At 47.7% G+C, this 27,984-nt stretch overlaps 1 protein-coding gene across 1 annotated transcript in view; it reads left to right on the forward strand.

Annotated features, from left to right (window-relative positions):
• LRIG2 (leucine rich repeats and immunoglobulin like domains 2) overlaps positions 1–27,984 on the forward strand; it is a 274,622-nt gene that overhangs the window by 119,158 nt on the left and 127,480 nt on the right. Inside the window, exons 8-9 of the mRNA XM_069633358.1 lie at positions 15,839–15,982; positions 23,347–23,427. Of these exons, the coding sequence (XP_069489459.1) occupies positions 15,839–15,982; positions 23,347–23,427 (225 nt within the window). The remainder of the gene's footprint in view (positions 1–15,838; positions 15,983–23,346; positions 23,428–27,984) is intronic.

Raw genomic sequence — 27,984 nt, forward strand, 5'->3', positions numbered from 1 at the left:
CAGCAACAAGGGTTCCGTGGCTTCCAGGAACACAGATCCTTGCAGCCAGAGCGCTCGCCATCTCGGAACCGGCGTAAACAACAAAAAACGGGGGGGGGGGGTAAGGGCTTTTCCCAGCCCCCCTCCTCCCCTCCCTCCTCCTTCTCCAAGAGAAAGAAGGTATGACATGCCCCTTTGGGTCCATGTGTCTCCGGTAGGGGGCAGGCTTGCCCTCCATGCACATTGCGGGTGCCAGAATTTTGCCGACCCCTGGATCCTCTCCATAGTATCCGCGGGGTACCGCCTGCCCATCCCAGCCTCTCCTCCCCTCCACTCCCACAGGGTGGGACAGCAACTCTTTTGGCGGAGATCCGTCGCTCATAGAGAGCCAGGCAGTGGAGGAAGTTCCAGCCTCCCAGCGAGGCTTTGGCTTCTACTCCAAGATTTTCGCCATTCAGAAGAAGAACCAGGCAGGCCTGACAGTTGTGCTGGACCTTTCCATCCTCAACCTCTCCTTACACCTGCAAAAATTCAAGATGGTTACACCAGCTTTTATAGCGGAGCCATTGGACAAGGGAGACTGGATGTGCTCCCTATACCTGAAGGATGCATACCTACACGTCCCGATTTGGCAGCCCCATCGTTCTTTCCTATGGTTCAGCATCATGGGCTACCATTTCCAATACAAGGTCCTCCCGTTTGGCCTCAACTCGGCCCCCAGGGTCTTTACCAGACTCATAAACGCGGTAGCGGCCCTCCTCAGGGAGCAGGGACTCCACATCTACCCATACCTCGACGACTGGCTCATCAGGGCTACATCTCCCGAGGCAGTTCACCACTCCTCTCGGGCCCTTACGAACACATTGCACGACCTGGGCTTCTCGCTCAACCTCATGAAATCATAGCTGCTCCCTATGCAGACTCTGATATCTCTGGGACTCATTTGGGACACCTGCTCAGAGAAGGTCTTCCCGTCGGAGGACAAGATCTCTGCCATCAAGAGGGCCACCATCCACTTCCTCAGCAGAGACGTGACCTCGGCTTGGTGGTATCAACATCTCCTGTGTCTACTAGCGGCGGTTCTTCTAGCCGTCCCGCACACGAGACTAAGGATGAGAAGTATTCAGCTGAGCCTCAGAGTCAGGAGCAAGGCTCTCAATCCGAAAGGATCCATGTTTCTCCATCTCTCCAACCGGACCTAACTTGGTGGTCCAGGGACTGCAATTTAGACGGGCAAGCCCTTCCGGCCGCCTTCTCCGCAGGCCACCATCACCACAGACTCCTCACTTGAGGGCTGGGGAGCCACCCTGGACAATCTCTCGGTCCACGGCACCTGGACTCGACAGAAGCAGGAATACCACATAAGCTGGCTGGAGCTGAACACCATCTGGCTAGCGCTCGTAGCATTCCTCCAGCTTCTCAGGAGCAAGGTGGTCCTCACCCAGACAACTCGACCAGCATGTACTACGTCAACAAGCAGGGAGGCACCAGATCCCCTCCACTTTGCAGACTGGCGATCAGCATGTGGGAATGGGCCTTGGCAAATTGAATTTTCCTCTCAGCAGTAATCCAACCTGGAGGCGGACATGCTCAGCAGGTTGGCAGCGGACAATTACGAGTGGCAGCTAAACAACCTCGTTGTTCAGGAGATTTTCAACGAGTGGGGTCCCCCAAGTGAATTTCTTTGCCACCTGGCACAACAAGAAGTGCCCCCAGCTTGCATCCTGGCAGGGTCAGGGCCCCGGCTTTCTGGGCACGCATTTCACCTCCAGTGGACCAGCATGAAGATCTACGCCTTTCGGCCCACTCCCCTGATCCACAGGGTAATTTGCAAGATCAAGGACTTAGCATCATTCTGATTGCTCCATGGTGGCCGGCCAGACCATGGTTTTCAAAGCTCCTCAGCCTCTCGGAAGTGCCTCGATACACCTCCTGACGGGCCCAGCACATCTTCTGGCACAACAGGGGGGCAGGATCATCCACCCTGCGCCAGGGAAACTAGCCCTCACAGCGAGGTACCTGAGCAGGTAACGCTTCGGCACCTTAGCCTCTCGCAGGCCAAACTGCAAATCATACAGGGCGCCAGGAGCAAAGCCACCAGGCCTCAATACAAGAGTAAACGGACCAGGTTCTGCCACTGGGCAAACTCCAAAGGAATTGACCCCTTGTCCTGCAATTTGGACGACATGCTCTCCTTTTCGGCGCACCTCGCCCATTCGGGCGTATAGATCGACACCTGCAGTACATACCTGGCAGCCATTGGGGCTTACAGGAACTCGGAGGAGGGCATCTTCTCCTCCTCCAACCCCATCGTCAAGCACCTGACAGGTCTCGCTAGGCTCTACCCGCCCGTAAAGAGACTGCACCCGGTGTGGGACCTTAATGTAGTCTTGGGCACCCTGGCGCACAAGCCATTCCAGCCAATGGCGTCCGTGGACATTAGACTGGTCACCATCAAGACAGCCTTACGAGTCGGGCTTACCTTGGCTCGCATATTCACTGAGATTCAGGCGCTGGTCGCCTCTGAACCATATACCACCTTTCATTGGGACAAGGTAGTCATGCAGACGCACCTGGCACTTCTACCTAAGGTTCCATCTGCATTTCACTTGAACGAGGATATAGTCCTTCTGATGTTCTTTCCCGATCCCAAGGACGAAGCAGAGTGCTGCACTGCCTGGATGTCGGGCGTGCCTTAAAATTCTACTTGGACAGGATCAAGGGCTTCTGCAAGTCGGACGCTCTGTTCGTCACTTTAGGTGGCTCGAGGCCAGGCTATCAGGCCTCTAAGGCATCCATTTCCTGATGGATGGTCTTTGCCATCAAAGAAGCGTACAAGGGCCAGCACAAGCCAGTCCCGGCCAACATGCATGCCCACGCAGTCAGGGCCAAGGCAACGGCCATCGCATTCCAGCGTCATGTCCCTTGGCAAGTAATAAGCAGGGAGGCCACTTGGGCTTCCCCCTCGGCGTTCTGCAAGCATTACTGTTTGGATGCCGGCTCCAGGTCTGATGCGGCTTTCAGACAGGCGGTTCTCAGGAACCTATTTGATTAAGGAGGGTCTCCTCTCCACCCAGGGGCTACATTCAGTTGTAATCGCCCATGCAGTATGGGGGAAAGGGACAGGACGTAAGAGTAATTATAAGTTACTCACTGTAGTGACTAACATACTCTCTCTCCTTCCACCCCCCTGTGCCCTGCACTTTCACGATCTCAATGTCACATGGCCTTGTAGGATCGTTGTCTGTCTTCCCTCCGTTTCCCCCTCCCTTGCCTCATCGCGCCTTTAAACACTTGTGTATAGACGAGTTATAAATGCCATATCATATGTCAATACAAGTCACACAAATTATAGCTCCACACCCGAAGAAAAGGTTCAGACACACCTATCACTCCATACAATATTCACTATGATACAGCTGGATCCGCACAGCACCACCACAACGAGACGGCCCGCAAGGAACCAGCAACAACCCACCCACAGGGATACAGCTCATACGGAACCAGAAGTGCCGGAATTGGCATACAGACCCCACTAATCCAACACTACATTTTCTGCTTACTCAACCCACACAAAACTCATACAACCATCTCTTCCAGCAATCCGCACGCACTTCACCACACTGCATCAACAACACATAAACAGCACCTACAACACATGAGGTCTCGCCCAATCCGATACTAGCACCAAAGCCCAGATACAGTGTATACCGGGCTGAAGCTGCCAACAGCACACCACCTCTCCCACTCTCCTACTCCCCTCCGCCCGACTAACCCCAGCCGCCCTCCTTCCTATTTACAGAGCGCCTGGGGACCAATTCACCAATTCCATTGGTGACGGTGCTCTATATAAGTACCTTTAACATAACACTTAGTCCATAGTCCCCTTTCCTCATTACGTCCCACCAACCCCCCCCCCTAATACTGATGTCATTGGGCAATGTTAAATCTGGTGTCCAGTCAACTGGTCGACAACAAACTGGTCGACTGCAATTTGGTCGACTGCAATTTGGTCGACACCATTTGGTCGAATGCCAAATGGTCGAATTTTTTTTTTTTTTATATATATATGTGTTTTGTGGGTTTTCGTGTGGGGAAAAAAAAGAAAAAAGAAAAAAAGGGGGTTGGGGGGGGGGGGGGACCCCCCAAAAAAACCAAAAAATGGGTAAAAAAAAAAAAAAAATTCGACCATTTGGCATTCGACCAAATGGTGTCGACCAAATTGTCTGTCGACCAAATGTTTTCGACCATTTGACTGGTAACCGTTAAATCTATTGTTGACGTGTCAATGGGGACTGAGGTGTGGCGCCGGAGGGCAGAGTCAGGGCAGCGCATGCTCACTGGGTCGCGCGCCTCTAAATTTAAACTGGGAAGATTTTTCTAATGAAAAAGGTTCCTTCTCCCGTCCCTTGGAAGGGACGCCCATGCAGTATGGAGGAAAGGGGACTATGGACTAAGAGTACATTAGTCACTACGATGAGTAATTTATAATTTCTGAGCTCTTATCTGGAACCCCTTAACTGCCATGGGTTCCCCCCCCCCCCCCCCCCCAGTGCCAAGGCCTTTTTTGGTTATTTTGATATGTCGCCATTCAATGCCTTGTTACTTTTTTGTCACATGAGATATCTCAGCCAAATTTGGCCCCTTTTTTCCCACATGTAGGCAGTCGTAATGCCACCCAGGAATCCTAGTTTGCTGCAGGAGGGTGAGGGAAAATAACCAAAAAGGGAGAATTTGTTTTTTTCCTCTCATAAAATGATGTACGAAGAAGCCTGTGGTATTTTCCTTGTAAGAGCTAGGAACCAATGTTTTGCTGTGCTGAATTCCCTCTTTTCCTGGCTTTCAAGAACAGGTTGAGTGAAAATAGGACGTACGTGGACGGAATGGAAGAAAAGGGTAGGAAAGCTGAATGGGAGGACAGGAAGGCATACATTTCTGAGAAGTAGACAACATTGCAAGTTTAGGAAGGGGTGATTTGCGCAGGTCCGGCAACAACTATGTAGGGAAAAACTCCATGGTTTGGGAGAAAAAAAAGGGAAAATGACCAGAAAAAAGGTATGTGGTGGACATAGTTGGCCTGGTACGGCAATGGCTTCTATGAAGTTTGAGAAAAACAATGCTCTGCTACATTCCCCCGACTCTTGCAGTTAGGAAATGACACATTTTTTGTAATGGTTCACAAAACAAGCAGTACCACAAGCCAAAAACTGAGCCATTGTACACAGGAGTTTTACGCTTAAGGCTTGAACAGACATACTTAGAATGTGTAAATAAGGAAAACGAATGCGTTGAGGAAGGGCAAGCATACATTTTTTGAAAGAGCACAGGCAGACCTTTTGAAGGATTGGCGACGTGCAGGTTACAAAATTGTTTTGTGCCTAAAGCGACTAAATGTAGGTCACATTTGGGAAATTAAAGGGTTGTGTGACAAAGGGCAGCAGCAAATGGGTCAAAACGTTATGTAAACCGTGCAAACGCAACAAATGTCGTACCTGCCTGCGTTCCCACAGGTGTGCCGATGAAAACGGTACCTCACATATGTGGGTGCACCTACCTGGGCGCAAAGGGAGAAGCCTAAAACGGGTAAACCCAAGTCTTTTCGCACAGCAGAATTTCGGGAATTTCGCTCATGTGCACACCATACAGATTTGGACGTAGATTGTTGAAGCCCCCAAGGAAAACTGGGAACCCCATGCATTTCTGGAAAGAGGACACCCATGGGAATCCAGAGGTCTGATTTGCGCGAAGCAGCACAGAATTTATTACCCAGAACCCCCCCCCCCACTAGTTACTTGAAGAAAAATACAGGAGCTCACTAGAGCCTACCTGAGGGGCACAAGCTGTTAGGCCTGCACAATTGAATTGCAGTAATTCAAAAGGATAGAAAGGGGCACTCTCCAAACTAGGAAGCACTAGATTAGGCTAAAGGAGGTTAAACCCAAAGCCCCACAGTACCTTAGAATTGAAGCAGATGTTCCAGCTGAATTCCTTATTGATGCAGCAATACAGACCCTTGTTCCTTGTTAGGCAAAGTTTGTATGCAGTACCCTTAGGGTGCACTACAACAACTCTGACTACAGGTAATAGGAAACCCAACCTTTGGTATAAGCTTGTACTACACGGTTTGGTAGCGTGTTGAGCAGCCAGGCTCATCTCAAGAGAGGTGAATGTGAGCTGTAGGGGAGTTGCACAGAGATTCACAGCGACAAGTATTCAAATAAACACTTAGACACAAGGTTTCTTGAATAAACAATTATTTTATCAGTCAGAATAAGCCTTCTTCAGAAGGGATCAACATAAAAAGCAACACACAAATATACTTCAATACTATACACTCTTAGTTTCTAAATCACTAAAGACCTTTTTGGGATGGCCCACAGACACAACCTACACACTTGGGTGACTTCAATAGCTAAGGTGCTGTGGACATTAATATCTTTCTGTTTGTGTTTAGACTACTGTTAGAAGTTAAGGAAAAGGTTATAAGAACAAACAGAGACCACAAATATTCTGCAGGCAAATACTTTTGGATCCCCTAAGTCGTCATTCAGTATAGTAGGCTAGGCCAAAGTCAATGCGCAAAAGTCTTATATAGGATGAAGCACCTCTGCTAGGTGAGTAGAAAAGTCTTTGCACAATGTTTTTGACGTCTTTGAAGAAAAGGAAAATCAAATGTAGGGCCACGAGCTGTTTAGTCTTGAGTGGAAGAAGTGCAAGCAACTCTAAAATGAGCGCTAAGTTCTCTGACTTTTACAGTACCTTTTGTATTGAAGAAAAAGTGCAGCAGATGACTTCTGTTGTTGAGCAGCTCTGCAAATCTCTCAGTTCCTGGGCCTCAGTCATGGGGACAAGAGGGAGGACTCCTGGGGACTCCTGCAGTGGGACGGTCACCGCTCGCAACCAGCAATCTTTCCAACAAGTGGCAGTTTGGTGTTTGAGATCCTCGTGACTACTGCAAATAGCAACACTGCAGTTCCTGGCTGTTGCGATGGACTTTCCTTGCTTCTGGGGTTCCGCACTCTGAGGGGGCTCATGCTCAGTCAGTCCTGCTTCCTGGGAGTCCGGAGGATCTTCCTGGAGATATTGGCCAACTTAAAAGCAACACACACAATCTGGTGTTCCTCTCCCTGGCTATTCGGTTTCCAGCAGCAACTCTGTGGAAATGCAACCAGCTCCGAGAGAATGTCCAGGTGGCTTACTTTGGAGTTGATTGGTAGGACCAACTCAAGGGGAGAAGTCATCCTTGCAGGGGCTTCTGTTGATACAAATTTGGAGTTTCAGCACAGCAGCAGGGCTTCACCGGGCAAACCAACGGTCCAGGATTTGCGGCAGGCGTCTTCAAGTTCTCCTTTGGTTCCTTCATCCAGTGGTTGACTCTGCCTTCCAAGCCAAAAGCATTGCCTTTAATTCAGTTCTCTTCCATTCATTCCATCCTAGCTGTCAGTCACGCAGCAGGGTGGCTGTCTCTTGCCGGAAAGTCAGCCGGCCAATCACTGTAGAGTGCATTTGGGTCTCCTATGAGACTAAGCACAGGGAGTTTGAGCACCTCCCTCACTTCCTGCCCACCCCAGACATCCTGGAGCCAGAGGTGGGCGTCACTATCAACAATATCAATATCTTCAAGACAAGCTAAAACCCTATCACCCTCCACGCACTCTAAAATCAAGCTCAGCTGGCCTCCTAGTCATACCTAAGACAAACGCAGTCATGTTAGGCGGATCATCATGCTCAGCCTTGGCCCCCACTCTGTGGAACACACTCCCACCCCACATCCGCCTAACTGAAGATATGTCTTTTCGCAAACTACTGAAAACCTGGCTCTTTCCCTAAAACCAACCCGTACGCAAACTAACCCAAACAGAGTAACAGTATCTCAATGGCACCAATCCAACAAACTACTAGATGCGAGAAATTAAGATCTAATAACCGCTAATACAAAATAAAAGGACAAACTGAATAGAACGAGTAAAGTAGATCAAAGCAGTGAAGTGGATAATCAGAATAAATCGTATGAAAACAGTAACGAGATTTAAATTAATGAAATGGATGTAATGCATGATGAATGAACGAAGTGAATGGAGTGGATGAAATCTTTAGAATGGATGAAGCATATGGAACGGATGAATGCGCTGAGCAGATGAGGGTGTAGATCGGCTAGATGTGTAGATCGGCTCGATGTGTAGATCGGATATGTGCGTAACTGCAGAGAAGTGCGTAGAGCGGGCGAGTGCCTGGAGCGGACAGATCGGATGAGTGCCTAGAACGAAAGAATGCGTAGAGCGGAGGAGTACGTAGAGCCGCTGAATGTGTAGTGCGGATTGGAGTGCATGGAACGTTTGAAAGAGCATGTAACCCATCATATCACATCACCACGCTTACTCTCTTCTTTACACCACCATTCAACTAGAACACAGAGATACTATGACACCATTCGGTATAACTGTTCTCATACCAACACCTGCCGCATACTCCCCATCACTCTAAGTAAACACTGCTGGTTACACACCCCAGCCAGGCGTTCTCCTCAGGCCTAACGCAGCCACATGTGCTCTGGACAAATCCTGCCAGAACGAACACATACTCCTAATCTCTCAACCACCACACCTACCAGTAAGAAGCAGCTATTACACGAATGCCACAACAGCTGCACACATATCCGGTGCTCACACGCACCTTTGACTCTCTACTGACTTTATAAAAAAAAATAGCACTTACCGAGATGCAGCTGCAGCTTTTCTGCCTGTAGTCTCCCGTCCGCGTCCTCCGAGTCCCGGCACCAATGAAGGAAAAGCCACCCAGTGGTAGCTTTTGTTTACTACAGCTGGCTGGCTTTTCCTTCATTAGTGCCGCAAAAGTCAGCACAGGCGGGCAGCCATTTCACAAAATGGATGTGCCCATGTGCTTGCTTTTTCAATTTTTGAGCTTGAATTGCTCAAAATTTTACATAGGGACTTCGAGAAAAAAAAAACGCCAATCGTTTCTTTTTATGTTGCCTATCTATTTTTGAAATACAAATTTTTGGGTGAACCATTCCTTCAATGTCTGTCAGTGGTTTATTTTTTTACTACCATTGTGCCCATTTTGTCAAAATGGCCCCAGTCTTTCCCCCCTCCCCCATTTCTTGTTGGCAAGGTCCTTCTTGAGATTTACTCTCAGCGCCAGTCCAGGTTTGGTCCCTTTATTCATTTTGTCTTTGGAGGGATTCACGAGTGAACCCCACCTCTGGCTCTGGTATGACTGGCAGGGGCAGGAAGTGAGGGAGGTGCCCACACTCCGTGCTTATTCCCCTTGGTTACAGGAATGCACCCAAAGGTGATTGGCCGGCTGGCCGTTTTGGAGGATAGCCACCCTGCTGTGTAATTGACAGCTAAGCTGGAATGAATGGGAGAAACCTGCCTAAAAGGCAAGGCTTTCTGGCTTGGAAGGCGGAGTTGACCACTGGATAAAGGAATTAGAAGAAGAACATGGAAGAGACGCCTTGCTCCTGGACCGTTGGTTTGCCCGGAGAAGCCCTGCTGCTTTGCCGAAACTCCGAATTCGCCTAGATTAGAGAAGGACCTGCAAAGGACGACTTTTCCCCTTGGGTTGGTGGGACCAATCGACCCCCAAGATGAGCTCATTTGGAAATCATCTCGGAGCTGGCTGTACATTGCTGCTGCAGGAAAAGTGCCAGGGAAGAAACACCAGAATCGAGTGAGTGTCTTTAAATCGGACCCAAGCTCCACGAAGATCCTCCGAACTCCCAGGAAGGCGGACTGACCAAGCCTGAGGCACCTCAACAGAGTGCTGAACCCCAAATGCGAGCAAAGTCTGAAGTGGTATCCAAGAACAGTGTTGCTATTTGCTATAGACTTGATGAGCTGAAACTGCAAAGTTCCTCTGAATTGAAGTTTGCCCATTGCTGCTGCTGACCTTCCCATTGCAGTGCAGGAGGCCCCAGATGTCGTCCTTCTTGTCCCCATGACTGAGGCCCAGGAACAACAGGATCTGCAGAGCTGTACAGGAACAGAAGCCAGCTGGAACCATTTCTTCTAACTAAAGGTACTGTAACACTAAGGGGATTTACCTCTTGTTGTGTAACAATGCTTGTTCACAGTTGGGACTTGTCTTGGTTGCTTTTGCAGACTTGCTTGCAGCCATGCCTCTCGCAATCCTCCCAGCTTGTGGTCCTACTCGATTCTACTGTTTCTGCCAAGACTTCTAAAACATTGTGCAAAACTTTTACTTACCTGCAAGAAGTGCTTCAGTTCACCTAGACCTTTGTACAAATGACACTGGCTGGCCTGGCTCCCTGAAAAGCTCTACTTACCTGTGACTTTGTTCTTTAGCTTTCCTCTGGGAAAGGGTTAATTTACTTTGCATTGGGTGTTTGAAATGTACTTGCCTGCTTCAGAATATTAGTTTGACCTTTGTAGTATTCGTAAACCCTTTTTCTTTGACACCAACTCAGTATTGCTCTAAATGTACCAGTGATATATTAATGTCCACGGTGTCCTAATTATAGTCCCCTCAGGGTGTTGGAACCATCTGTGTACCATGGCATATGGGTACTTGCTGATTTAGAGAAACTAAATGTATTTGTGTGTTGCTCATATATTGCTCCCTTCTGAAGAAGGCTTATTGAAATGCTTGTTTAATTATTGTTCAATCAAGAAACGTTGAGTGTAAGAGTTTTTGAATACTTGTCACTGTGAATCTCTGTAACAGCCCTACTGCTCACATTGGACCCCTCTTGAGATGAGGCCTTGCTGCTCAGCCACACTACCAACCTGTGTAGTACAGACTTATACCAAAGGTTGGGTTCCTATTGCCAGGAGGTCAAGGTTTCCAGGAGGTCAAGGGTGCTGTAGTCTTCCAAAGGATACTGCACGCAATCTTGCCCCACAGTGCAACACACATTCAAGGTAAGTAAGAACTGAGTCAGTGTCACCAACCAACATCTGCTATTATTTTCAAGACAGAACACTTTCCTTTTCCAGTCCTCTCCTTATTGTATAGCATGGGTTCACTCAGAGGCAGTAGAGGGACCCCAGTGGGCTAGATGCCAGCTATAGGCGATTTAGATGGGGTTCAGTTGCAAGGAAAGTCAGAGTTTCAGAGGACGACTGTTCAAACAAGTAAGCATTTCACTTTAAAGTTAGTTGATGATCCAGGGACTACAGAGAAGACCTACCTAGGAGGATTGGCCTCCCAATCACAGAAAACACCCCAAAGCTATACAGAACTCACAAAGGCTTATGGTAGGTAAAGTATCCCAGCCAACACAGTACCTCAGCACAGAAGATGAGTTGCAGCAGGAAGACACCAGGATCTGCAGCCAAATAATCCTGTTAGGAAGACGTCCAATAGCACTTTGGAAGAACCTTTGCAGCAGGGATCACGGGAGCAGGCTCCAGCAAGGGTTTCCTCATGGCTGGATGCAGCTCTGTGGTTTTGGTGCCCTATCATGAGCCAGGAAGAAGACTGAATATCGCTGGTCGGATTCTCATCGTTTGCCAAGTTCAGCACGCTGAAATACATTTTTGAACTTGATTCAATCCCTGGAGGTCCAGCAGAAAGCCCACAGGGTTTCAGCAAGATTCGGATTTCAGGAGACTGTGCACCGCACAATGGTTCGGGTCCCAGGTATTTGGTCATTGCAGCCCCGCAAGATTGCAATACGGCGTAGGATGGCTCTAAATGCAGGTCTTCTTGGGACTAGTGGATATCACCCGCCTTTGGGTAGGAGTCCTTGTGTTCGGGACTCCCAGGTTGATTGGAAGGAAGTGCTACAGCAGGCTCCAGTTAGACAGCAGGCTCTCAAGTCGCTGGAAATCGTCTCCACTGCGGTTTCATCTTCCTCTTCAGATTTGGTTCCAGTGGTCAACTATCTCTGCAGCTTCCAGGATCAGACTTGTATGCCACAACCTAGCCAACCAAACATCCATGCAACTTACAAACTTGTTGGAGTGGGGAGCGGGGGGGGGGGAGGAGAGGCAAGGGGGGCGGTTCGGGTTTGGCAATTCTTTTAGGACAGCCAGCCTCCCAGTTTGAGCTGGATTCTCGTAGCCGGGCTGGAAGCAAAGGGGTGCAAGGTTTTGGACTCCTCTCACTTCCTGCCTTCACAGACACTCTGGAGCCTGGGCGGGCTTCTTGACCGAGGTCTCCTGCTGAAGATGCAGTTAAAACAAAGGATTTTCCCGCCCTCGAGGTCAGCGAAAGGCACAAGAATAGACAAGGAACACTGAAATGGCGAAAAAAGACGACCGGGACCATGTTGGTAAAATGAGTACCCATGGTTGCATTTACCGAGTTGTGGAATCTGCCTGCGGTAAAGGTGCACTGAATGAATACAAATATTCACAACCACCTGCCATTCAAGGTTAGTTTGTCCTTGTAACATAAATGTTACACTGTATCCCCTTTCTCCTGTTAACTGCATCTCCCCAGCACTCCACATAAGGTGGTGGGGTGTGCTGGTTTCAACTAACAAAATGTAAAAGGGATCCAAAGATCCTTTCTACCCTTGGGAAGTGTAGTTCACACAAGGTTAGCCCGAGAGTTAAAAGGGGAGCTAAAAGGGCAACCCAGCAGCAATAGACAGTATGTGACAAAAGTTGTTGAAGAGGATAAAATTAAAAAAGCACTATCGAGAGTCTTAAAAGACTCCCATAAAATGAGTAAAAGACTTGAGTGTGGACACATTTTCCCACTCGCTGAGGTATATGGAATAATAATCCATCGGTCCAGCAAAATGTTCTGGGATTTACACAGGTCAGGAAGATTTATCATTGATATGCAAATCTTAACTAACAGTGCCATTCTTGAAAAGTGTTCTTTAGGTGTAGCTGACTTTGATCTGCCTGGTGCATCCTAAAGTAGTGTAGAGTTCTTGCTTATCTTAGACTGTGTTCCACTGAGCTGAAAAGCAACTTTAATTGTATATTACGCTAAAAGGTCTTATTCGCCTAGTATAACTGTTATCATAAAGGTAGTTACAGGTATAAACTGTTCCTTGAATCTGTGTTCCACTGTTCAAAAAAGTATCCTGGTAACAGGGTTGGTTGATAGTGTTTTCTTTGCGTGCCACTGCATAACTGAGGGGGGACTACTACCCTTGTATTACAGAAAGTAATCTAAAAGTAACTCATGGTTTTTACTCGTGAATAGGTGTATTCTATACTAAATGTGTAGGATAAGACTGACTACCCTAGAATTACTGTTGGGCATTAAGGTTTTATGCTTTGGTCTGTATCTTCAAGCATTGTGGTGTGTTTTTATAAATGTCTTGGACTATGACCAGTACTTACCCAAACACTTAACTTGGCCTACTTGTATTTAAACATCTTTTTTTATAATTCTTCTGGTTGTCCGTGTTTCTATTGAATCATTGGTATATTACAGGTTCAGTGTACCTTCCTACAGCCCTCTCTCCCTCCTCAGATAAGCCTGGCTGCTCTGTCTAGGCTAACATATACTCTAGTGGCACAGCCTTATAATAAGAGTGGAGTTGAGACTTCTAAGCACTAGAATTCAAACAAAATAGAACATATGAGACAGGGTTTCAAGATTGCAGGTCAATTTTTATACACAATATACATAAAAATAAACACTCAAGCAGACACCTCAGTTCAAACCACTACCAATGGATGGTGAGTGCAGAATTGAAGTGCCTGAATGGTTCACCAGACTGCTTTTTATACAAAACTAAGCCTGCATCAACATACGTCATTTGTTATTAATTTGCAGAAGAAGAAAATATTTTCAAACTACATACACAATAATACACCTAATCCCAAGAGGGCAGGACAAATTGCATATTTGACAGATGTTATTGCCATGTCAAGAGTCTCTACTTTGCTTATGGCTTAATCACCTGCTTTATCCACCAGTTCACGAACAGCGACATGTGTTTGAGGTCCTTAAACATAGAATCCACCTGCCCTTCGTTACAACAAAGGTCACCCTATTTGCACAACCTTTAAAAGATACCTTTAGTGCTTTTAACAAAAATAGAAGGGCTGAACACTGACTCCGTGTGCAACTAACCTCTGCTTAGTGCTGTCAGTCTTTAGCATTTAGCTAAGGGAATGAAACCATATTGAAACAGCTTTTCTTAATTTGTTGAATGGGAGGACCTGCCTTTTAATGTTATTTAACCTACATTTATCAGTGAAGGCCAGGCGGCTAAAACGTGCACTCTACACAGTCCCAGACTTTTCTTGCAATGTCTGACAGAAAAAGCCACAAACACATTTCCATTTTAATTTACTCTGTGAGACTGACAAATGCGACCCCCCCGCCCCTTTTGAACATTAATTGAACAAGGCTTTAATCACAAAAAGGGATTATCTTATGGCTAAGAAAATGCATTGTCTTGTACTGTCTCAGTTGAATGGTTTCACTAAGCCCTTAGTTGGACTTCAAAAAAACTGTCCTAACCACGGGGCTTAGATGCAGCAAAGTCAGAGTTCCAGGGGATTTCTTATTGAACAGACTTTAGAGTTGGTAGGAAGTGTTCAGGGACTTCCTAGAAGGCTCGCTGGATTTGTTTCAGTTTTAGGCACAGGCAAACGGTATGGGTGTACTCCCAAACACACGAATTCCAACTCTGTTACACAGGAGCGTTTAGGGAAGTACTGTACTACCCTCAGCCACACAGTACCTCAGAGGTGACGGAAGCGCTTAGACGTATGCCTTCACGATGCAGCAGCACAGGGGCCCATCTCAGGATGCTTGTCGTAGTGACGAAAGAAGGTACACTGTATAGGAACTTGCAGCAGTTGACAGAAAGGGCTCCCAACAAAGGATTCTTCAGTGCTTTGCGCGGCTTTGTGGATTTGGCGCCCTTTTCAAGCTACCAGATGAAGAGACTATTGTCGACGGTGGGATTCGCCTTGATATCTCGGTCAAGGACGCTGGTGAGGGTACAGTGAAAAGGGGATACCATGAATCTCCACAGCACTCCCCATAAGGTGGGGAGTGCTGGTCTCACTATATAAAGTGTAAAGATTATGAAAATCCCCCTCTACCCTTGTGAATAGTAATTCTGCAAGGTAAGTCAAGAGAAGATAAAGAGAAGCCCTATGGGTAGCCCAGCAACACTGGAAAGAAAGTGCTGTGTGCTGCAATAATGAAGTGTAGACATCCAAGAGGTTATCGGAAAGGATACATTCAAAAACATACTTTGGCGAGTGAGCAAAATGACACCCATAAAAAGAGTAAAAGAAAGGGTGAGTGGTGAAAAAGATTCACTCATTCAGGAACATGGAAAATGAACCCACAAGCCTAGCAGAAAGTGCGATCGGTCTCGCAGTGGAGAGATTTAGTAATGAAAATCTAACCTAACGGGCATGCTAGCTAGAACAGCCGAACGCTGCTCTGATGGATGTCCTGTTCATGCTCGCCAGTCCCTGCTTCCACCTAAAATCCTGTTGGCACCTTCTGACCTATGCCGCCCTCTGCACTGCCATGTCCCGCACATATTCATAATGGTCAGATCTTGTCTCCAATGAATGGACGCGCCACCACGTAGCCATTAATCAATGGGAACATCCTTCTTTTCCCAAAAGAACACTTTTACCTTGCCCAAGAAGGATACTTTCTTTTTCATAAATTGTTTTCTTGGTGATTACGTTGCTCTGATTTGACGATGTCTTGACACTTTTTGCCCTTCATTTTATTGCAGATGTACCTATTTTCTCAATGTTTTGAACTATTGCTTGTGACCACCTGGAAATTCCACTGTAAATGCTCCCAACATATTGCAGGAGTGGTATACACCTACAAAGCTCTCAAAAATGTATGACATGTTTTTTAAAATATATATATATTACTGCTGTAAACGTTTGTCCTTACCACATATTCTTACATTTTACAGGGACCTGTCCTGCAACCTGTTGACTCGTTTGGATGAATCTGCCTTCGTAGGGCTGAGTTCATTAGAAATCTTAAACCTAGCAGACAACCGAGTGACCCACATAGCGGAGGGCGTTTTTAAAGGAGTTTCTACTCTTAAAACCCTGTAAGTGAGATTTTGTCAGTACAGATTGAAAAAGAATCACTTTGTTTCTAAAATGTGATTACCTGCATACATTTTATTTTCAATTATCTGTTTACATAGTGAGGTGATTCTGTATTCTTCCTTTCCCCTATAGAGATGTCCTTTTGGAAGTGTCATAGTGCATATGAGGTGTTGTTCTTACATTTTTATTTTATATATAAGAACCAGCATTTTATTTGTTCATGTATGTCTCTGATTTTAATCAGAGTTTCACTATGGAAGTGTGTTTCCTAAAATATAAGTATATGAAGTTTTTGAGAACAACCTGAAACTCAATTGGACTCTGAGGGAAGGGTTAACAGCTTGTAAGTGAAGGTGAAGTGTATGAACGTAGATGCATCTTACACTTAATACTAACCATGAGACAGCCTCATCAGAAACATCACTGATTGAAAGGGATGGAGTTCTCCAATGTGAATACCATTTTGTATCGGTCATTAACTAACCCTGTCAATATCAATGGGCACTTAAATCTGTGGGACCGAGGCATCACATATGCACATCAATTCCCTAATCGTAGACAAATGAGCTTTACTGTGAGTGTTTGGTGTACTCCTCTTTACTTTACATTTCCTTCCACTTCTATGGACCCCCCCAAACGTTTTACTTTTTTATTATTTTTTGTATCTGACCTGTTCTTTTTACAGCGCAGTGAAGCATTTCCTCATATGTTATGGGGAAACTGACATGTCCTTCAGGCTGTCCATACTGGGAAACATTGTTTCCCTTAGTCTTGTTACTACTTTTAGAAACCTATCACTTGTAACGTTTAATCATTGTACAATGCTTCTTACAATGCAGTGCAATGGGGTACTCTGTTTGTTTTGACCTAGACAAACTGAGTTTTTGGTTAGTCTAGGTCTGCTAAATGGACAAGCTGGTGGCAGCAGCAAATTTTTTGTCATTTCTTTGGTACTTTTCGTTTTAGCCTTAATGTCTTTACCACGTTTGGCTACTAACTGTGGCTACTGGTCAAACATGGCCATGCCACAAGGTTTTTTGCTTTTCCTTTGGTCATTTGTCTTTTAGTCTTATTCCTGTCCTGAGTGGCCATGGAAATACTTATATGGACTTCCAGTGCCTGTGAAAGCAGAAGCACTGGGGTTGTTTGATGACGGGAAGTCTGCTGCGACTGTCTGGTCCCAATCCACAAACTTGTGTGTGTGTCACACATTGGCTATTGGTAACTGTTGGACAAGTTTGTATGTAGTACCCTGCGGGAGACTGCACCAGCCTTGTCCTCTTGGCAATAGTTCTACCAAAGGTTAGGTCTGTACTAAACAAGTTGGTAGAGTGACTGAGCAGCCAGGCCTATCTCAAGAGGGGTCAATGTGAGCTGTAGGGTTGCAACATAGTTTCACAGTGACAAGTATCCAATAACGCTCAACTCAAGTTTTCTTGATTGTTAAATTAATAAATAATTGTTCAGTAAATCTTCCTTAGACTGGAGCAAATATGTAACACTTGTATATACTACAGAAATACACACTCTGTTTCAATAAATCGGTAGGTACCCTTTTGGGATGGCAAATAGATTCTTCCTACACCCTGAGGTGACTTCAATAACTAGGACACTGTGGACATTGATATATCACTGGTACATTTAGAGCAATACAGAGTTTGGTGTCAAAAGGAAAAGGTTAGGGAATTAAACCATGGTTCACGCGTTTCTCAAACAGGTAAGCACTTTTGAAACACCCCCACCCCCCATGCAATGTATATTAACCCTTTCCCAGCTATACAAGTAAGAATGTGAGACTTTTTGGAGGGATAGTTAAAACACAGTCGGAGGTTAGAGTCTTCAGGGAGCCAGGACAGCTGTTAGGGAGAAATGTGCTAATTCCCTCCACCTTAGAGACCCCCAGCAACCTTGCTGGATTCTGTGGACTTTAACCTGGAGAGAGTGAGACGCTGTCTCTTTTGGTTGTGGAGTGTGACAAACTTCATAGGCATCATCTTTTACATTGTGCCACACAGCACCTTCATGCAGTGACACAGGGAAGTCTTCCAGATCTCCCCAAGGTTTAAATACCTTCTCTGGGATAAAATACTGTTTCCAAAAGCAGTAAAGTGAAATTGACTTTACTTACATTTTGTAACTTTCTAGACCCAGCACACACCATCTTATTACAGGGTGCTGGAGGGATTACTTAGTATCCCCTTTGTCTAGCTTCTCATGTAACATTTTTATGTCCAACGTTTTTATGTGGAACACTGCCCATGCGTTCCAATTTGCCCATAATTTCACCCTAGTGCGGCCTGTGATGTCTGTGAGGCTCCTTTCCCAACTTTCCCCTCGAGTGCCGCCTCCCGCGACCACCCCCCCCCCCCACCCCGACTCCCATTGGCTATTTCCATGTGTTTTGGCTCGAGGGCCTACACCCTCTGCCGTTGCGCTTCCTGAGCCATTTCCACCATGGCCATCAGCTAAGCGCTGCGCCCCAGGCTGCCCATGCATTCCAATGTGCCCATCATTTCACCCTAGCGCGGCCCGTGATGTCCGTGATGCTCCTTTCCCAACTTTCCCCTCGTGTCCAGCCTCCCGTGCCCACCCCCCGACTCCCATTGGCTAACCCCTCCTTATGCTGTATTTGACCTGGGCACCCCTCTGCCCAGCAGCCCTTGCGGCTAAGGGCCCGAGGCAAATGGCGGCTCCTACATTGGCGGCTCCAAGATGTGTCTGCAGGTGTCCGCAGGGGAAGCCAAGGAAGCCAGCAGACACCAACAAAACTGTGTGTGGCATGGGTGGGGTGTAGAGCAATTACTGTACTCCAGAAAGCCCCTGTCACTCTACTTTACCTTCCATAGCATAGACTGCCATAGGCCTAGACAAAACATACTTAGGAAGACTTGTGACCACTGTGAATGGATTGTAAATGTTGCCTTGTGATGCATATTAACCTACTTGTCAATTTTAGCTAGCGCCACACCTGTACGGAACTGAACTCAAGCTTGCATCGCATCTAGATAGAAATGTGAATGTTCAGCATGTACCACACCTAGATGGAATCCCATAATAGCAAGGACAGCAATGCCAACTAACCAACCAACAATTTCGTCCCTCCGCATACACCTCTCAAACTCTAACCAAACACAACCACAAACCTAAAACGCAGCAATCCGCACAAACTTCACAACACTGCAACAACAAAACAAACCACACATAGACTTGCACAACAGCACACGACTACCGACCATAAAACACCCCAAGCCCAGCCAACAGACCCACCGGGCTGAGGCTGCCAACAGCACATCACTGCTCTCTTGCACTTTTCCAGCTTATTCCCACTAATCTACCCCCCCTCCTCCCCTTTTTCAGAGCCGCCAGAGCGCCAGGGGACCACTCTGGTGGTGATAGTGCGCGGTACAAATATCCTTTAACATTACCCTTTCCTCACTGAATGGCTGGTGGCAGTGGTTTACTTTTTACTACCATTATGGGATTTTACCGCAGGCTTCATTCGCAGCCACGGTGAATAACCCATGGGTGCCGTTTTTGTCAAAATGGCCCAGTCTTCTTTTTTCGCCATTTCTTTGTGGAAAAGTACTTCTTGAGATTTACTCTGTGCGCCAAACCAGGTTTGGTCCCTTTGTTCGTTTTGTCTCTGGCGGGCTTCACAAGTGAAACCCACCTCTGGCTCCAGGGTGTCTTGTGGGGGCAGGACGTGAGGTAGGTGCCCGAAATCCACTGTGTGGTGATTGGCCCCCTGGCTATCTGGCAAGGACAGCCACCATGATGGGTGACTGACAGCTAGGCTGGAATGAATGGGAGCAAGCAGCATGAAAGGCGAGGCTTTTTTTCTTGGAAGGCAGAGTCGACCACTGGACGAAGGAATCCAAAGGACGCCTGCTGCAACTCCTGGACCGTTGGTTTGCCCGGTGAAGCCCTGCTGCTGTGCTGAAACTCCAATTTCGTGACGACCGAGAAGCTCCTGCAAGGACGACTTCTCCCTTTTGAGTTGGTGGGAGCAATCAACTCAAAGTAAGCCACCTGGACATCTTCAACGCTAGTCTAGTATCTACTGCAGTCGGTGCTGGAACCGGATGGCCACAGAGAGGAACACCAGTTTGTGCGTTGCTTTTAAGCTGACCAAGAAATCCAGGGAGATCCTTCGGACTGAAGCAGGACTAACTGAGCCTGCGCCCCCTCAACAGAGTGCGGGACCCCAGAAGCAAGGAAAGCCCATCGCGACAGCCAGGAACTGTATTGTTGCTATTTGTGGAAGACGCAAGGAGCTGAAACACCGAACATCCACTTGTTTGAAGTTTGCCGGTTGTGAGCGTGATCGATCCCATTGCAGTGCAGGAGTCCCCAGAAGTCCTCCACCTTGTCCCCATGGATGAGGCCCAGGAACAGCGATATCTGCAGAGCTGCACAGGAACAGAATTCATCTGCTGCACTTTTTGTTCAACCTAATGGTACTATAAAATCTAAGAACGTACCTCTTGTTGTGTAGCCACTTGTCCTCGTTGGAGTTGCTTGGTTGCATGTGTAGAGTTGTTGCCAGCTTCTTTACTTCACAAGCCTAATCAGCCTGTGGCCCTACTTTGATTTTCTTCACTTCTACCAAGACTTTTGAAACATTGGAAAATACCCTTCAACTGCCCAAGAGCTGCAATGGTGCTATTTGCTGGTATCTGAAACTGCGAAGTGGCGCTGATCTGAAAAGAGTCCGTAGCCGCCGACTACCTTCGAACTGCACTGCAGGAGTCCTCCAGATGTCCTCTCGACTGAGGCCCAGGAGCCCAGGATCTACAAGACTGCAACCAGAACAGAAGGCAGCTGGATCCTCTTCTTCTAACCTAAAGTACTGTGCTGACTAAGGGTTACTTACCTCTTGTGTCTGTAGCTTGCATTATCTCACTTGAGACTTGCAGTAGCTACTTTTTGCAGAGCTGATCTCAGCTCTACCCCTCACAAGCCTAACAGCTTGTGGCCCAACTGTGGTTTTCTATAAACTCTCTTAACTTTGTGCAAGACTTTATGCTATCTAAGAAGTACCTCTTCTCCCCAGACATTGTTCAAATTGACCTTGGCTGTCCTGGCTCACTTGCCTAACAGTTGCTGTGTGTCACCATACAAGAAGTAGATGCCTATGCAGTTTATCAGACTCCAAAAGCAAACATAATCCAAATCAGATCAAAATACATGAGGTAGTGAAAAAAGGGGCTCACTCACACTAGGGTTATAATTAAAGTCCTAAAGTCCAGTAAAAGAGCTGAAGGGAATTAGCACAGAAATTAGAATTCACCCTAACAATAATAAGAGGACCCTGCACCCATTCTTCAGAGATCCTGGAGTAACCTGAAGGAGCCAAGACTGATGCCCAGCTATGAGACCCGTGAAGAGGCCAGAGACCCGACTGAAGGAGGCCTGGCAACCAACTTCTGCTGCTGTCCTAGTGGAGAACTGTCTTGCTCTTGATCTCTGGCAGTCCTGCAAGGGAGCTGCAACCCTTGGCCTGGAGGGAACATCCATTCCTGCCGCCTTAGTGGTGCCCTGCGAAGAAGAGCAGTCTGAAGTGTCCCAGGACCGTCCTGTGGCTGACCAGCTCTGTGTTTGGGCTACTGTGATGCTGGCATTGCTGTTCAAAGTTGAGGCCTGGAACTTGGGGCATCTTCGGCTTGTCCTACAAGACTTACCTCAGCGAAATCTCAGAATCCTAGCGTCAACGGGACCCGAAATAGGAGTGAAAGTCTGACTGCGACATATGAGGCCCTTTGCATCGCTGTGCTGCAGTGACCACCGTCCGAAACAGCTTACTTGCGTCAGTCCAGTCCTGAGAGGGGTCCCGCATCGTGTTTTTCTGCCTTCATCCAAGAGTCTTTGCACCAGCAAAAGACATCGACCGGATATTGGCTCGAACCTGCAATCCTTGTGAATCCAGGACTGAGGCTGACGGCAGGCTAAGCAACCTCGGATTTTCCATTGACCTGCCACGTCCTGGGAAGAATCTGAGTACGGGGGGCATATTACAGAGGTTCTTACTTGCCCCTAAACAAAGTTTCCTAACTTACAAAAGTTTTGCTATACTTTGGCTTTGCTTTTGCTTGATCGCGTAAGCCTTCTGAAAGTTGGTGACACTTCTATTAGCTAGAACAAACTTTTCTCCAACCCTTGGAACTGTTCACTTGATCCCAGAGACCCTACCTTTATTTTATTTATGCATTACAGACTGTCTGAACTTTCCTGAACTTTTGGGCATAAGGCCATAGACAACTTAGGGAAGGTCTTTAGAAGTTAGGGTTAACTCTCGGTGGACCTGTGGGTTTGCACTTTATTTTACAGGGGTTTGATTTGCGTTATGCCGTACTTCAGTGATAGATATGTATGTATATATATGTATATATATGTGTATGTATATGTATGTATATATAATATTTCTACCTGTTAGTCTCTTTTTCATAGTGATATTTGGCCATAAATAACTGTATTTTTATACATACTGTATACGTGTAATTTGTGATTACCATTGTGGACCCTTAACAAGCTCACCACCTCTTGAGACTTAGCCTAGATCTTTTGTCACTGCTAGCTTGAACTGGTTTGGCTACAGCTCCCCAGATTTGTCCCCGTCTCAATATAATTTGGCCTTCTGTACACCTGTCCACTAAGTCAGACTATAGAAAATCAGTGCTACCAAAGGTGTTGGTGCTTCCTGTCCTTTGTCAGTTTTGCGACCAGTCCTCTTGCAGGCCTGCTTCAATTAACACATCAGGATGCGCTGCCACCAGCAGGTCTGACAATGGGCAGGGCAGATCCATGGAGCCTTTGATAGTTAATTAGGCTGACCCTGGCCGGAGGAAGGTTGGCCTTCTCTTGAGATGCTTTTGTGTACTAGGGGCTGTCGCATTCCAATAAAATGGAACAGGGAGGGCTGGGGGGGGGTGGGGTTGGAGGCAGAGGTTTGGGGGGGGGGGGGGTGTCTGTAGGCTGTCCACCCAACCCAGAGTACACAGGTCTGTGTGTTGTGTGGTGAGCATAGGAAAATGTGTGCGGATTAGCCCAACAGGTTTCCGAGGTAGATCTCGCATCATTCAATTTCTTAAACATCAAAAAAGCCCAGGCGAGTGCACGCCCACCGTGCGGATGGTCGAATTCCTCAGAGGAGGTGGCTGTCATTACATCACTCGACCTCTTTCCAGCATTCGCCTGACGGATAACCCCCTATATTGTAAAAAAGCGAATTGCTAGTAGAACACTTTGATGGTGTTAATGAAGATACTGTAGCCCTACCTAGTGCACATAAAAGTAATGCATCTGTCTTGCAAGAAAAAAAGGGGCAAAAACTAACGTGTCATGCAACTTTTTTTTTTTTTTACAGAGATTTAAAAAACAATGAAATATCATGGGCCATAGAAGATTCCAATGAAGCATTTGCTGGACTCCATAAACTCGGCACGTTGTACGTATCAAGGCATTTTTGTAAATCTGTAATGGATACCTGCTCTTGGATAAACCATGTTTTTTTATTAGACCCTTTTATTGGAGAGTTTTATGTTTTGCACGCTTTCCTGCCTCTTACCTCCTGTTCATCAATCCCATATAATTCCTTTTATCTCTTGCTATATATTTCCTATCCTCCTATTAGAACACATCAAACATTTGTCCCACGTCCCTCTTAATGGATGTCCTGAACTCCCTCGTCCTACTTTCTGGCTTTCCCCATGTGTACACATTTTTATTGGTATTAGGAAAGATTTATTTTGCTTCTTCGCTTCCATTGACGTCTGAGATACCCATTCTTTTTGCTCCTGACCTAACTTTCTTGGATGTGGGTGAAGCCTACTGCTGTACTACCCTTCCGTTATGCTACTTTTTATGGGGCGACTGATCCGTCCATAAGACTATCAGTGCTTTTTTAGGTAGCCTTTTCAATCCCCCTCTACCTGCGAGACCGCCAGCACTTTTTGCCTGACTTCTGTCCCCAGGTCACTGCAGGCTCTCTGGACGCTTGAAATAGTCTCAGCCCTGTTTTCTTAATCTTCCTCTTCGGATTCAGGTCAAGTGGTCGACTTGTCAGCAGCTTCCAGGTTTGGAGTATTTAACAGGAACTACCGCAATCGCTCCTTGTATTTTACAGAAAAGGGTGGTTGATCTGTCCATTACGGACAGTGTTTGTTATTGTTATTGTTATTGTTATTTTGCACTTATATAGCGCCTTATATACCATTGGTATGGTCTGAAGGCGCTGGTAGGTTGAACGCCCTTGGGAACCGAAGTTCAGATCAGTAGAGAGAGTAGGGAGAGTCAAAAGGTGCGTGTGAGCACCGGATATGTGTGCAGCTTGTGCGGTACACGTGTAATAGCTGCTTCTTATCGGTAGGTGTGGTGGTTGAGAGATCAGGAGAATGTGTTCGTTCTGGCAGGATTTATCCGGAACGGATGTGGCTGCGTTAGGCCTGAGGAAAACGCCTGGCTGGGGATGTGGGACCAGCAGTGTTTACATAGAGTGATGTGGAGTAAGCGGTGGATGTTCGTATGAGAACAGATTATACCGAATGGTGTCATAGTATCTCTGTGTTCTAGTTGAGTGGTGATGTAAGGAGAGAGTAAGCGTGGGGTGTGGTGTGATGGGTTATATGCTCTTTCAGTGTGCAAACTTCTAAAAGCAACTTTCCCAGAGAGGGAACTGGGCGAACTTCTAAGTACAATTTTCCATACAGTCTATTGGGAACAGTTCTAAAATCATTTCATCAGAGAGGGTATTGGACTCGTATCCGCAGCCATCCGCCCTCTGCAGCCATCCGCCCTCCGCAGCCATCCGCCCTCCGCAGCCATCAGCCATCCGCCCTCCGCAGCCATCCGCCCTCCGCAGCCATCCGCCCTCCGCAGCCATCCGCCCTCCGCAGCCGTCCGCCCTCCGCAGCCGTCCGCCCTCCGCAGCCGTCCGCCCTCCGCAGCCGTCCGCCCTCCGCAGCCGTCCGCCCTCCGCAGCCGTCCGCCCTCCGCAGTCGTCCGCCTTTCACGGTCAGCCGCCATCCACACTCATCTTCCAAAGGTATCCGCCCTCCACAGACAACCGCCCACCACAGACAACCGCCCACCACAGACAACCGCCCACCACAGACAACCGCCCACCACAGACAACCGCCCACCACAGACAACCGCCCACCACAGACAACCGCCCACCACAGACAACCGCCCACCACAGACATCCGCCTTGCACAGTCATCCGCCCTCTATGGTCATCCGCCTTCCACACTCATCTTCCACAGGCATCCGCCCTCCACACACATCTTTCCCAGGCAACCGCTCTCCACAGTCTTCCTCCATCCATACCCCTTTTCGAAAGGCATTCGCCCTCCACAGTCGTCCGCCTTCCCAGTTATCTGTCTTCCATGGTCATCCGCCCTCCACAGTCATCCGCCCTCCACCGTCATCCGCCCTCTACCATCATCCGCCCTCTACCATCATCCGCCCTCTACCGTCATCCGCCCTCTACCGTCATCCGCCCTCTACCGTCATCCGCCCTCCACCGTCATCCGCCCTCCACCGTCATCCGCCCTCCACCGTCATCCGCCCTCCACCGTCATCCGCTCTCCACAGATTACCGCTTTCCAGCGGACATCCGCCCTCCACAGTCATCTTCCACAGGCATACACCCTCCACAGGCACACACCCTCCGCAGTCGTCCGCCCTGCCCAGTCGTCCGCCCTGCCCAGTCGTCCGCCCTGCCCAGTCGTCCGCCCTACCCAGTCGTCCGCCCTACCCAGTCGTCCGCCCTACCCAGTCGTCCGCCCTACCCAGGTCGTCCGCCCTACCCAGGTCGTCCGCCCTACCCAGGTCATCCGCCCTACCCAGGTCATCCGCCCTACCCAGGTCATCCGCCCTACCCAGGTCATCCGCCCTACCCAGGTCATCCGCCCTACCCAGGTCATCCGCCCTCCACAGTCATCCGCCTTCCACAGTCATCCGCCCTCCGTAATCATCTGTCAGCAGCGTTCATCTTCCACGCGCATTCCACTCGTCGGTGCTCAGTCGGTCTCCCACTTCCGGCCTCTCACCCTACACATTCCTGTGCTTTCGACATTCTTCCGCTCTTCCACACCCTGTCGCTCCCCCATTTAGTCGCCGATACTTTTCTCTATTCATTGTGCGCATCTGCTCTGGACGTTCTTCTGCTCTGTATGCTCTCTTCGATCAACAAGCTCTTTCGCTCTGTATGCTCTTCCAATTCTCCACCTTCCTCCACTTTCTACACATAGCCGCTCTTCATACTTGGACCGCTTTCTACAGTCAATTGGTTTATATACTCATCCGTCATCCCCATCGATTTTGCTCGTATTATTTATCGGGTCTCCAGACCCAACCGTCTGCCAGACGTACCAGTCAACCGCTTTCATCCTACACATTCATTTATACTTGTCTAGAATCATCTTTATTCATTCGTCCTTCTCAATCATCTGTTCATCACACTCATCGTCTTTCCAAGCTCGTCCATGCTCTATTTTTCTTTTATCAGTGGTCAATTTGTGTTATTGACTTCACTGTTTGCATCTACATTACTCGCTTTAATTTCTTTTCTGAATATTTGATACAATACGTTTTTGCATTTGGTTTTGCTTTGGGTGCTTCGCTGGGTCGGTGTTATTTTGATGATGCTAGAACGGAACCGGTAGGTTTTAGGGAAAGAGCCAGGTTTTCAGAAGTTTGCGGAAAGCTGTTAGCTCCTCGGTTAGCCTGATGTGGGGTGGGAGAGAGTTCCACAGGGTTGGGGCTAGGGCTGAGAATGATGCTCCGCCCAACCTGACTGAGTTTGTCTTAGGAATTACTAGGAGGCCGGCTGTGCTTGATCTGAGGGTGCGAGTGGGGTGATAAGCTATTAGTTTTTCTTGAAGATATTGTGGTCCAGTTTTATGTACTGCTCGATGGGTGAGGCATAAGGTTTTGAAAGCTACCCTACGGGCTACTGGTAGCCAGTGGAGTGTCTTGAGGGCTGGGGATACGTGGTCTCTTGGACCAAGCGCAAGTAGCACTTTGGCCGCCGCGTTTTGTGCTCTTTGAAGTTTGTTCATTTGGTAGGAATGGATTCCGAGGTATAGGGGGTTGCCGTAGTCCAGCCGTGAGATGATGATTGATTGTACCGCAGAGACTCTGTTAGGAAATGATAGATATGGAAAGATGCGCCTAAGGTTTTTGAGGTGGTAGTGGCAGGACTTTGAGACATTGTTGACTTGGCGCGAGAGTGTTAGGTCAGAGTCTAGGGTGCATCCAAGATTTTTCACTGTGTTGGAGGGTATCGGTGAGTTGCCCATGGCGGTTGGCCAGGGAAGAGGGTGCGGGAGAAGATCTGGGTTGCCGCACACCATGATTTCTGTTTTGGAGGGGTTTAGCAGGAGGTGGTTTTGGGTCATCCAGCGTTCAATGTTAAGGAGGCAGGATGCCAGGTCAGGTTGTGAGTTAGGATTCGTGTTCAAGAATTTTAGAATCAGTTGTGTGTCATCGGCGTAATTGTAACATAGGATGTTGTGTGCACGAATTATCGGTGGGAGGGTGGTCAGGTAGAGATTGAAGAGGAGGGCAGATAGACACGCTCCTTGTGGGACTCCTGTGTCAACTGGTCGGGCTTGGGAGGTAAAGTTGGAGAGTGTTGTTATTTGGTGCCTGTCCTTGAGGAATGAGGCTATCCATTTGAGGGCGGTTCCACGTATTCCTAGGGAGTGGAGGCGATCAAGGAGTATTGAGTGATTGATCGTGTCAAAGGCGGCTGATAGGTCGAGAAGGATTAGTGCGGCGCATCCCGCGGAGTCAGCAGTCATTTTAAGGTCGTCCCAGATAGAGGTTAGGGTGGTTTCAGTTCCGTGACAAGTTCTGAAGCCTGATTGGGCGGGGTCTAGGAGTTTGTTGGCTTCAACAAAGGCGTTAAGTTGAGAGTAGGCGGTTCGGTCAATGAGTTTGGCGAGGAACCTGGTGTTTGATATGGGGCGGTAATTTTTGGGCTCAAGCGGGTCGAGTGAGG

Source organism: Ambystoma mexicanum, chromosome 13 (assembly GCF_040938575.1).
Source record: "Ambystoma mexicanum isolate Mex_15411 chromosome 13, UKY_AmexF1_1, whole genome shotgun sequence".
NCBI lineage: Eukaryota > Metazoa > Chordata > Amphibia > Caudata > Ambystomatidae > Ambystoma > Ambystoma mexicanum.